The 12,799-nt window shown below is 42.6% G+C and overlaps 2 protein-coding genes across 5 annotated transcripts in view; one reads left to right on the top strand and one right to left on the bottom strand.

Annotated features, from left to right (window-relative positions):
* Nucleotides 1–1,312: 1,312 nt before the first annotated feature.
* On the top strand, nucleotides 1,313–2,887 carry kcnj11 (potassium inwardly rectifying channel subfamily J member 11). Its single transcript, XM_060915049.1, has 2 exons — nucleotides 1,313–1,373; nucleotides 1,537–2,887. The coding sequence occupies exon 2, from the start codon at nucleotides 1,561–1,563 to the stop codon at nucleotides 2,707–2,709; it is 1,149 nt and encodes a 382-aa protein (XP_060771032.1). The 5' UTR covers nucleotides 1,313–1,373; nucleotides 1,537–1,560; the 3' UTR covers nucleotides 2,710–2,887.
* A 3,587-nt stretch (nucleotides 2,888–6,474) lies between these two features.
* The window catches only part of mob2a (MOB kinase activator 2a), a 119,170-nt gene continuing 112,845 nt past the window's right edge, over nucleotides 6,475–12,799 (bottom strand). For all 4 annotated transcript variants that reach the window (XM_060915054.1, XM_060915053.1, XM_060915052.1 and 1 more), the window contains exons 4-5: nucleotides 9,279–9,403; nucleotides 6,475–7,868 (exon numbers count right to left, since the gene is read on the bottom strand). In XM_060915054.1, the coding sequence (XP_060771037.1) occupies nucleotides 7,594–7,868; nucleotides 9,279–9,403 (400 nt within the window). In that variant the 3' untranslated portion in view covers nucleotides 6,475–7,593. The remainder of the gene's footprint in view (nucleotides 7,869–9,278; nucleotides 9,404–12,799) is intronic.

A 12,799-nucleotide genomic window follows, 5' to 3' on the forward strand; every position in this document is an offset into this window, starting at 1 on the left:
GAAGTACAATGAGATCTGTACCATCTTTAAACTGACGTACACTACCGTTCAAAAGTTTGGGGTCACCCAGACAATTTTGTGTTTTCCATGAAAAGTCATACTTTTATTTACCACCATAAGTTGTAAAATGAATAGAAAATATAGTCAAGACATTTTTCTGGCCATTTTGAGCATTTAATCGACCCCACAAATGTGATGCTCCAGAAACTCAATCTGCTCAAAGGAAGGTCAGTTTTATAGCTTCTCTAAAGAGCTCAACTGTTTTCAGCTGTGCTAACATGATTGTACAAGGGTTTTCTAATCATCCATTAGCTTTCTGAGGCAATGAGCAAACACATTGTACCATTAGAACACTGGAGTGAGAGTTGCTGGAAATGGGCCTCTATACACCTATGGAGATATTGCACCAAAAACCAGATATTTGCAGCTAGAATAGTCATTTACCACATTAGCAATGTATAGAGTGCATTTCTGATTAGTTTAAAGTGAGCTTCATTGAAAAGAACAGTGCTTTTCTTTCAAAAATAAGGACATTTCAAAGTGACCCCAAACTTTTGAACGGTAGTGTAAGTAACCTACTGCTCACCTCTAAAACATGTATGGAGCGTATATTGTTGTGGAGCTGGATTAATAGTAAAAGAAGTGTGCCTGGAAAATGGGTTGATCCCAAGGGCCCTGAGTAAACAGAGGACCCAATGAGGGGGAAAAAAATAAAAACAATTCAGGAGAATGAAGATAACCTGACGCAGGAGGACTTGTCCTTTACCTGGCAGAGGAACAACAATTCTTACTTGAACCCCTGGAAGTTAAAGCTGTGCCACATTACTACTTTTTCAGCATGTCTGGCTAATCATTGGTTCATGTGAGATTTTCCTGCAGAGCTGGATTCCAGCATCTTGATGGTTTTTCAGTTCCTATTTTACTGTCAGCATGAAGAGAGCACGGGTCTGTTCTTGCGTCTTCAACAACACGCGACTCGAGCGTCCTGTTAAGCAGAAAGTCTTAAGTGTCTCGTTTCTCTTTTGCAGTGCCTTCAGTTGTATTGAGCTCAGTGGAGGGTGTTAGTTTGAACCCTCACGAGGTGGAGAGTTAGTGAGAGCAGGCCGATGGAAATGAGCACTAATCCTGTAGTTAGGAGACATGGGTCTCGTGGTTAATTCCCAAGCTGTGACACGTACATCACGGACTGGAAGCTAAAGGATGCTGGACAGAAATATCTCACTTGCAGTGATGAGCAGCAGCAGCTGAGACACTGAAGGTGTGTGTTGATTGGCGCTTGGCTGGTTAACATTCCCCTGGTACAGACTTTCACTGAGCAGAGGAAACCAGTTCGCAGGACAAGGGTGTTTTCGGATCCCTTTTAACTGAATTGGGTAAGAACAACAAAAAAAAAAGTTTCTAAAAATTGTTGTTTGAGATGTTTTAGAGAAAACAGCTTTTGAACCAAGCCCAGACTGTGAACACTGAGTCCAATCTGGCAACCCGATCTCCCTGTGCGTATTAAACGCTGCGCTTTGTGTTTGCTTGGCAATCAAGGAGCGAATTGTGAATGGGACAGCAATGTTGTCCAGGGAAGGTTTAATTCCTGATGATTACGTCCTGACCCGGTTGGTAGAGGATGTCCTGCAGCCCAAATTCAAGTCGAAACCGAGGAAGTCGCGCTTTGTGGCCAAGAACGGTGCGTGCAACGTGGCGCACACGAACATCCGCGAACAGGGTCGCTTTCTGCAGGACGTGTTCACCACACTGGTGGATCTCAAATGGCTTTACACGCTGATCATCTTCACCATGTCGTTCCTGTGCAGTTGGTTCCTGTTTGGTATGATTTGGTGGCTCATTGCTTTTGCGCACGGCGACCTGGACATGAACGCGGACGGGTTTGTGCCGTGCGTCACGGAGATCCACTCGTTCTCCTCGGCCTTTTTGTTCTCCATCGAAGTGCAGGTGACGATCGGGTTCGGAGGGCGCATGATCACGGAGGAGTGCGTGTCTGCGGTGATCGTGCTGATCATGCAGAACATTGTGGGTCTGGTGATTAACGCCATCATGCTGGGATGCATCTTTATGAAGACTGCGCAAGCGCGCCGCCGCGCCGAGACTCTGATCTTCAGCAAGCACGCAGTGATCTCGCTGAGGAACAACAAGCTGTGCTTCATGGTGCGCATCGGCGACCTGCGCAAGAGCATGATCATCAGCGCCACAGTGCGCATGCAGCTGGTGCGCCGCAGCGCCACAGAGGAGGGCGAAGTGATTCCGCTGGAGCAGATCGACATCCAGACGGACAACCCGGTGGGCGGCAGCAGCATCTTCCTCGTGTCTCCGCTCATCATCAGCCACGTGATTGATAAGAGCAGCCCCATGTATGAGCTGTCAGCTGAAGACTTGCAGCGTGAGAACATCGAGGTGGTGGTGGTGTTGGAGGGCGTGGTGGAGACCACCGGCATCACCACGCAGGCGCGCACATCCTACGTGTCCGAGGAGATCCTGTGGGGCCAGCGCTTCGTGCCCACCGTGTCCGAAGAAGAAGGCATGTACGCCGTGGATTACTCCAAGTTCGGCAACACAGTGAAGGTGCTCACACCGACCTGCAGTGCCCGGAAGTTGGACGAGGATGAGGGCGTGGTTTGGTTCAAAACACGAGACCTCACTTCTGCCAGAACTTCTATCCGGAGGCGCGTAAAGCGACAAGCGACCCATCACATTGAGTAAACCTTCTTTTCACTGGAGACATTATTTATTGATCTGGACTACACATGGCAGCTCTGTCTATCCTAGACTTCTGCCTGCTATTGGATTTTATATTATTTAGTATGAGGATTTTTTGTATTTCTATCCAAATGCTGCAGAAATTGAGTTATGCAACTTATACCAGACTTCTCATCTCATTATCTGTAGCCGCTTTATCCTGTTCTACAGGGTCGCAGGCAAGCTGGAGCCTATCCCAGCTGACTACGGGCGAAAGGCGGGGTACACCCTGGACAAGTCGCCAGGTCATCACAGGGCTGACACAGACAACCATTCACACTCACATTCACACCTACGGTCAATTTAGAGTCACCAGTTAACCTAACCTGCATGTCTTTGGACTGTGGGGGAAACCGGAGCACCCGGAGGAAACCCACGCGGACACGGGGAGAACATACAAACTCCACACAGAAAGGCCCTCGCCGGCCACAGGGCTCGAACCCGGACCTTCTTGCTGTGAGGCGACAGCGCTAACCATTACACCACTGTGCCGCCTATACCAGACTTTTTTTTTTTTCCTTAACCTAGGTTGATAAATCAGCACAGACATGCACGTTTACATGATATTTTTCTCAGGGGATCTAATATTCACATACTAGCATGCTATAGATACTGCAAATGCTCCTCCGCACTGACCTTGGCATGCAAATAAACTGGATTGTTTTCATGACCTATAGTGCTTGTCCATTTATACACAAACACAGTGAAGGACACCCAACATGTGAACTCAAAGCCTACAGCACATGCATTAAACTACAATCCCAGCTAATCAACCATCCCCAAGTAAAACATTACATAAATATCTCCAATCATCAAGACTTGGTAGCAAGAGCATCATGTAGAAGTCTCTCCAATTAAGATGATCCTAATTTTTTTCCATATACAGTGCTCAGCGTAAAGGAGTACATCCCCTTTGAAAGGTAACATTTTAAACAAACTCTCTCAATGAACACAATTTCCAAAATGTTGAAAAGGCAAAATTTTAATATACTGTAACATCTGTTTAACTTATAACATGAAAGTAAGGCTAATAATATAACTTAGATTACACATTTTTCAGTTTTACTCAAATTAGGGTGGTGCAAAAATGAGTACATCCCACAACAAAGACTACTACATCTAGTACTTTGTATGGCCTCCATGATTTTTAATGACAGCACCAAGTCTTCTAGGCATGGAATGAACAAGTTGGCGACATTTTGCAACATCAATCTTTTTCCATTCTTCAACAACGACCTCTTTTAGTGACTGGATGCTGGATGGAGAGTGATGCTCAACTTGTCTCTTCAGAATTCCCCAAAGAAAATAATTTCTTTACACCGTGAAGGCTACAAGAAGGTCAGCAAAGCTTTACTTATCAGTCAGAATACTGTAGCAAAAGTGGTACAAAAATTTAAGAAAGTTGGAACTGCAACCATCTCACAGAGACGTCCAGGTTGTCCATGGAAGTTAATACCTCAACAGGAGCGTCTTCTGATGAGAAGGGTTGAAGAAAATCGGCATGCAAGTTCACTGCAGTTATCTAAAGAAGCAGAAAGCCAAACTGGGGTGACTATTTCCCGTGACACAATATGGCATACACTGCAGAGGAATGGCATGCATGGATGCCGTCCACAAAAGAAGCCTCTCCTAAAGCCCAGGCACAAAAAAGCCCACCTCGAGTTTGCCAGGGCCCATGCTGAGAAAGATGAAGACTACTGGGACTCTATACTCTGGAGTGATGAGACCAAGATAAATGTTTTTGGAACTGATGGCTTCAAAACTGTATGGCGTCACAAAGGTGAGGAATACAAAGAAAAATGCATGGTGCCTACAGTGAAACATGGTGGTGGCAGTGTCCTTATGTGGGGCTGCATGAGTGCTGCTGGTGTCAGGGCACTGTGTTTCATTGACAGCATAATGAATTCACAGATGTATTGCTCTATACTGAAAGAGAAGATGCTACCATCACTCCGTGCCCTTGGTCGTCGTGCACTTTTCCAACATGACAATGATCCTAAACACACATCTAAGGCCACTGTTGGATTTCTAAAGAAGAACAGGGTGAAAGTGATTCAGTGGCCAAGTATGTCTCCTGATCTGAACCCAATCGAACACCTATAGGGAATTCTGAAGACACAAGTTGAGCATCACTCTCCATCCAGCATCCAGTCACTAAAAGAGGTCATTGTTGAAGAATGGAAAAAGATTGATGTAAAATATCGCCAACTTGTTCATTCCATGCCTAGAAGACTTGGTGCTGTCATTAAAAATCATGGAGGCCATACGAAGTACTAGATGTAGTAGTTTTTGTTGTGGGGTGTACTCATTTTTGCACCACCCTAATTTGAGTAAAACTGAAATGTGTAATCCAAGTTTATATTATTAACCTTACTTTCATGTTACAAGTTAAACGGATGTTATATTAAACTCTCTTTTCAACATTTTGGAAGTTGTGTTCATTGAGATATTGTTTAAAATGTTACTTTTCAAAGGGGGTGTACACATTTACGCTGAGCACTGTAGCGCACTAAAATTATATTGACAATGTTCCTACGTTTGGTCTGTCAAGAAAAAAAAAAAAAAACTGCAGAAGTGAATATTTTGGAAAAAGTACCTTTTTTTGGCAAGTTGTTCCAGAAAGCAATACCATATTTATATATACTGTATAAAAAATATTGGAAGCAGACATGTCAGTCTGGAAAACAAGCCAATTTCCTTATAAAGCTGCACAAGTTTAACAACATTTTCAGAATTAAATATTTCAGTTGACTGCTCTTTAATCCATTTTTTAAATTTTCAAAAGCCTTTCAGTTCATTATTTTTTGGAAATGTCTGCTTTACTGCATTTATTTACATTAAAGGAACAGTCCACCGTACTTCCATAATGAAATATGCTCTTATCTGAATTGAGACGAGCTGCTCCGTACCTCTCCGAGCTTTGCGCGACCTCCCAGTCAGTCAGACGCGCTGTCACTCCTGTTAGCAATGTAGCTAGGCTCAGTATGGCCAATGGTATTTTTTGGGGCTGTAGTCAGATGCGACCAAACTCTTCCGCGTTTTTCCTGTTTACATAGGTTTATACGACCAGTGATATGAGACAAGTTCAGTTACACAAATTGAAACGTAGCGATTTTCTATGCTATGGAAAGTCCGCACTATAATGACAGGCGTACTAACACCTTCTGCGCGCTTCGGCAGCGCACTGATATCTGAGCTCAGATATCAGTGCGCTGCCGAAGCGCGCAGAAGGTGTTAGTACGCCTGTCATAGTGCGGACTTTCCATAGCATAGAAAATCACCACGTTTCAATTTGTGTAACTGAACTTGTTTCATATCACTGGTCATATAAACCTATGTAAACAGGAAAAACGTGGAAGAGTTTGGTCGCATCTGACTACAGCCCCAAAAAATACCATTGGCCATACTGAGCCTAGCTACATTGCTAACAGGAGTGACCGCGCGTCTGACTGACTGGGAGGTCGCGCAAAGCTCGGAGAGGTACGGAGCAGCTCGTCTCAATTCAGATAAGAGCATATTTCATTATGGAAGTACGGTGGACTGTTCCTTTAAGACTTTTGCTCAGTAACGTATACAGCAATCAATTTGATCATCATACGACTGCAGCAGACTCTGGTTCAGTAAATAGGATTTAAAAAAAAAAAACTAAGTGCTGATTCATGGCCATATGATGGACAACCTCATTTGTTTTTACAAGATCAGTGAACTGATGAAACACATCCACTTGAATCAGGTTGGCATTTGTTTTATTAGATTATAATTTGCAGAGCTTAAAATATAAATTGCTTTAACTTAGATCATTAAAATACATAAAAATGAAAGCCAGAACTGAAGAACCCTGCAAATATACAGTCAAAATAAATAAAATGACAGGAAAACCAATCCCCCTCCACGGAGGCGCTATTTTGACGTAATCCACCTGCAATTTCTTTATATATAGTTATTTCAACATTATAGTCTATTTTAATAAAAATGCAAGCAGAATGTGCATATGCTACACGTGTAGGCTGATAATTTTAATGACCTCTGATAGCATAAAAAGATTAAAAAAAAAAAACAACCCTGGAGGATGCATCCTCAGTATGATACAGCATATCGATTGCCACAATAATGGTGAACTCTTGAGATTTTCTGTGCAGGCCAGAAATGGATTGTACCATCTACAGGCATGCCAGCAGTCTCACCAAAGGCAACATTCTACAGCATCAAGCTGAACATTCATTTCTGCTGTTTAATTATTGCATAACCTCTTAAAACTCAAAAAAAATAAAATAAAAAATAAAAAAAATACAAGACAGCCCACAAGGAAGAACCTGAACTAAGAACACAAGAATAAGAGAGACAGACGGCACAGGGAGATGCACATGAACGGAGAACTGGTCACAGTGCAGATCCAGGTCCCAGTCATGAAGTACTAAAGGACAGCTGGCACCATTTTATAATTTGTCCCTCCACATGGGGGCACTGGGGTACAAGAAATTTCTATATAACGGTCTAATATCAGGTGACTATACTGTAGTCTTGTGTATTAGACATTAAGGGCCAAATCAAAAATCCTTGTTAAACACCACATTCTCCAAGAATGTGAGCAGAAATAAATACAAATAAAAAAAAAAAAAAAAGCACCCATTGTTCTTAGACTGCAAAGAAGGTAGGTGGGGCTATTTCCACTAGTGCGTGCTGAAGGGAGGCACAGCCATCCCCCCTCTTTCTCCCTCTGACTAGTTTTTATGATGGTTAAATGGTCAAAGGGTGTGTGAGAGTCATGCGAGCAGACCCAGCCCTCCTGAGGGCTCGCATTCTCAATCCAGCCTCCTCTTCCTCACTTGGTGGCTCGATGGTTGTGGCTCATCTTTCGGTCACGTGGTTCTGTTGGGGGGAGGAGGGCAGAGGAGTGCACAGCACCTCCGACAGGTCGTCCATGATGCACGTCTCCTTGGGGTCGACCAGATTGAATTCCCTCACAAAGACAATGAAATGTGCGTACAGCGTGTTTAAGTGTCCATGCAGATCTAAAGCCACCGTCTCCTTAAAGTGCGCCCAGTAGATGTGTGCCAGCACATGGAACAGGAACCGGCAGATCTTCTTCACTAGAGACTCGAATGAGTTGGGGAACTCTTTACCTGAAGGAAAGGAACATTGCAGAGGACACATTTAAAAACTCACTCTGGGTACAGGAGTAATTAATATTGTATTTAGACGTTCGTGTTAACTAATTGCCCTAATGTTTTCTGATGTTTACAAAAGGGATCCTTTCCGTCAGATACTTATTCATATTAGTAATCAGCGAAATATCTGGGCATTACTTTGGAAAATCAACGACTTAAACTCTGCACGACAACTTCTATAAACATCAGAAAACAGGCCCCATTGCAGTAATCACCTACACTGAATGGGGTTCTGCATCCGAGCCCAGAAGAAGAAGAAGAAAAAAGAAAAAAAAAAAAAAAGAGGTAAAACGATGAGTGTAGAAAGTCATTTTCTGCAGTTTCTTTAGTTATTGAGGTAGCCGTGTCTGTTTACTGTACATCTCTGTAGGGATCCTTTCCATGTTGTCAGACACTTTTAAAAAGAAAATTCTGATATTTTCTATTATAAAAGACAGGACCAGGTGGATGGCTTCTGAGAGTTGAGGGGCAGAGTTGAAAAAAAGTTTGAATTGCAGCTACAAAGTAGTCAATTTCATCTTTTTACCCGGTTTTGTCCCACATCTGTTGCAGTACTTAGTGTTTATTTTCTTACTGTTAGTGGTCACAATTTGTCTCCTTCCTCTTTACTCATTACCTTTAACATGATGATGATCTCAGTGGTCCTCCAAAGGAGGAGGCTGGTATACAAGAAGCACTGGTATATTTATAGGAGTAACTAAAAGCTGCTCTCAAAAAGGGGGAAGCGCAAAAAAAAAAAAAAAAAAACCACCCACACATGCTCCAATAAACCTGAATTTACAAGGATGTAGAATACATAAAAATTATTAAATAATTATAAAAATATTAAATAAAAATTTGTTGCAATTTGAACAAACTGACTATGGATTTATGACTGATAAAATTAACACCGGTAATACATTCATTCATATCTGATTCCATTTGACAGGAAATAAACTACATAAAGGTCCCAAAGCAGAATCTTAAAAACTAGAGAATATTATCTTTCACTCTGATCAAACGCTAGAAGGTGCTACTTTCCCAAGAGGAGTTAAAAGTTGTTTCTCATCATGACCATAAGATGGCACTGATGTCCATCCATCCATTATCTCTAGCCGCTTATCCTGCACAGGGTCGCAGGCAAGCTGGAGCCTATCCCAGCTGACTACGGGCGAAAGGCGGGGTACACCCTGGACAAGTCGCCAGGTCATCACAGGGCTGACACATAGACACAGACAACCATTCACACTCACATTCACACCTACGGTCAATTTAGAGCCACCAGTTAACCTAACCTGCATGTCTTTGGACTGTGGGGGAAACCGGAGCACCCGGAGGAAACCCACACTGACACGGGGAGAACATGCGGCACTGACGTCCACTTACCATATTTTGTTGGGAAGATTTCTTCATCTGTCACAAGTTTCTGTACTAGACTCATGACCAAGTCCACATACTGAGGTGCTGTACACTTGGTCTTCTTCCCTCTCTCATCGTACCAGTAGTATATTCTGGGTAGGAAAAGAGGCAAGACAAAAGATTTTTACTTAAGAGAAGAGCAGCAGGAGCATTTGCCTTTCTGCCAAGCTGCAGTTTCAAAGTAATGGCATGAAATTCTCTGCATTGGTGTGTGGGTGAAGGTTAGATCTGGGACAAAACACAGCCTCTGAAGTCTGACAAGCCCCAAAAGCAACAAATTCCCAAGATAGATACACGTCTGCTGATGCAACAGCAACCACTGACCACCAACAAAACACTCACATCCTCAGCTCTACACACACAGACTGGGTGGTAAGGCAAGGAAAAGTTTAACTGAAATAATTCTCGGCGTTGAAGAGCAGCTGGTAGCTATTGCATAAACAATGCCCTCATTCTAAGACCTGTTGAACAGGGTGAACCGCTGGCTTAAATCCAGAAAAAATCTTTCCAACTGCCATCTTAACACCTACACGCAGACGCGAGAATGCAACCCACAACATAAACAGCACCAATTTTACATGCTGTTGAAAATAAATAATAGATTTTACAAGCCAACATTAATTGTATACTACCTAAAAATACAGGTAGCAATAGTTTGGCAGAAGAGTAAAAACAAACAAACACACAAACAAAAAAAAAGCGCACCTGGTAATGCATTTTGGTACATTTTTTGCCGAGTATACAGTATTTTCAAAGAAAATTTTAAGTTACTGGGAAAGTTTGAAGGTGAAAGATGGGATTACATGATGGGCTTTTATTACTTTCCTCACTAAATTCAGTGGGGGAATATTGGACATTTTTCAGTTATTTAAAAAAAAAAAAAAAAAAAAACCTTTATTAGACAGATTTTGGAAGTAAATAATTTTGATGTCTCATTTCTTCTTTATTTATTTTTGAGCAGCAGCACCTTCATGAAAGTTCCGGAAAAGGAAATAACTCCCGGCATAAATCTTATATGCTGCTTGAATGTGAAATGGTTTTTAAAGGTCCCATGGCATGGTGGTCTGTTGATTCTTTAAACGGACTCGTGGAGGTTTCCGGATGTTATATCCGCAGCCTTTCTTGAAATGAACCCTCGGCACGTAGATATAGCCTCCTGGGAGAAAGCCCCATTTCAGCGCTTTTCCCAGTGCGTCGTTTTGCTAATGAGAAGCAGGAGGCGGGGAAGGGTAGAGGGTGGGGGCGGGTCTTATCATTAATATTCATGACATGTAAACGTGTTACCTCTGATTGGCTAACAGCACTGTGACGCTACCTCCAGTGGGTCAGAACAAGCAGATGTGGGTGTCTTACTATGGCGAGAGAGAAGGAACAAACCGCGAAGGGAAAAATACCGCGCGCTGACGTCATTAAGGTGCGACACGAGGAAATAAAATAAATTCAACAAATGTTTGGGGTTTTTACTGAACAAACAAACAAATAAAATGAACGAGTGACTTAAAAAAAAAAAATGTGGGTGTCTTTGTAAAAACTGTTTTGATTGGCTATTATAACAGAGCATGCTGCATGCTTTTTGGTTTTGTAGCGCAGAGTACCTGGCTAACTGCAGGAAGCGGTTAGCTGCACAGCTAATGTAGCCATTGCAAGGCTAACGTGGCACCGATTTTAAAACACGGCAAAACATAAGCTCATAAATTACAGTCAATTTCCAGACTAAACTCAGTTTAACAGAGCATGCTGCATGCTTTTTGGTTTTGTAGCGCAGAGTACCTGGCTAACTGCAGAAAGCAGTTAGCTGCACAGCTAATGTAGCCATTGCAAGGCTAACGTGGCACCGATTTTAAAACACGGCAAAACGACTTAACAGTTATACACTTACTGTACTTGTTCGCTGTTTGTGGCTGATGCGGCAGGGATGCTTGGTACGGACCCAGGCTTCAGTGACAGTTGATGTGCAAAACCTGCCCTGTACTGTCCCAAGTTGTGGAAACATTCATCAGGAAAATGCTTCCGACAAACATGCACCGTCTTAGGTAGACTCGACGGCGTATTATTGGAGTAAATAAAATTAAGCCACTGCGTCTTCAGGGGCTCTCCCGTCGGCAGTAAAAACAGACTCCTTTCTGTGTTGTCACATCCATGTACAGCGCAACTTCCATGTTTGGTGGCAACTTTTGAGCTGGGCGGGCAATCCATACAGTGGGTGGGAATCCAGAGGGGGGGCGTGGGGATCATCTCCCTTGCTGACGTAGTAAAGGGAAGAGTTTATCAACGCGCCGTTTTGACGCGCCATTCTCAAATGTTGGGCATAGTTTGGTTTACACATTATGAAATTTCTAGTCACTGGGGTGACTTAAGAAGGTCAGAGGAACTCATTTTAACGTTAAAAAAAACCTCAGAAAGTGAAAATTTCATGCCATGGGACCTTTAAGCAAATTATTTTAAAGTGTCATTGTGTTGCAAGTCACAGACAGTAAATGACTGGTGCATGGATATTGAGAAACCACAGACACCTCATATGAGCCCTTTGTTTTGATGAGTAAATTCTTTGCTAGTTGGCAGTTGAAGAGTTTGCTGTGAAGGTGGTTTCAGTGGGAGATCAGGTTTTACAGGGTCATGATGATGTGATGAATCATCTTTACCTGCCGTACAGGTACACGCGCAACACACAAAGCCTTAAACTAAACACACAACGCACAAAGCCTTTAAACCCAACAGCCTTGTTCTAGCCAGACAGGGCTAACGAGTTAAGTAATGAATTTGAAGGGGGGTTTGTTTCCAGCATCCGTCAAACTTTGGAGTTTAACATGTTTAGTGTAGAACATTTTGTCCACTGAAATGCCACATGCCAAAACATTCCTTATAAGCGATGTTCCAATATTAAAGACTCAAAAGACATGCCCAGTGATCAGGATTATCTGGGTTTTTGATCTCAGCTTCAGGTAATTTTAGCCATAATGATGTTGACAAAAACTAATCATTGAAATTTGGTTTCCCGGCCCATCCTCATCACCTTAACAATCCATGAAACCACGTAACACAGTGCTGGAAGCCAAAATTCTGTTCCAAATTAGAACCGAATCCAAAATATTAGATATCAGGTACCCATTAAAGTGCATATCATGGGTAAATTCAGGAGCAAGATCAATGTAATTCTCCTATTTTATATTAAACTTTGGTCAAATATCTGTAACATTCTGCATTCTTTGCAAATTTTTTTTACCTTGCGCAATACCAGAAAAATTCAGTTGAAAATCAAGCCATTTGAGGCGAGTTGGTCCGCCTCTGACAAAACCTGGCATTTGGATTTCCCGGCAAACATTGATTTTCGTGACGTCGCGTGCGGGACGCCTCCCTCTGAATCCTACGTCAGCGCTGGTTTGTTTATGAGAAAACGACCTGGTGGTTTTCTGCAAATTTCTTCAACGTTATCATGTAATTATTAAAATGGTTAACAGATGTATCGTAGGAGGGTGTAGCAACACCAA

Source organism: Neoarius graeffei, chromosome 2 (genome assembly GCF_027579695.1).
Source record: "Neoarius graeffei isolate fNeoGra1 chromosome 2, fNeoGra1.pri, whole genome shotgun sequence".
Lineage (NCBI taxonomy): Eukaryota > Metazoa > Chordata > Actinopteri > Siluriformes > Ariidae > Neoarius > Neoarius graeffei.

Bases quoted from the DNA above. Each gene is read 5' to 3' on its own strand.
- kcnj11 (XM_060915049.1), top strand. From the start codon at position 1,561: ATGTTGTCCAGGGAAGGTTTAATTCCTGATGATTACGTCCTGACCCGG.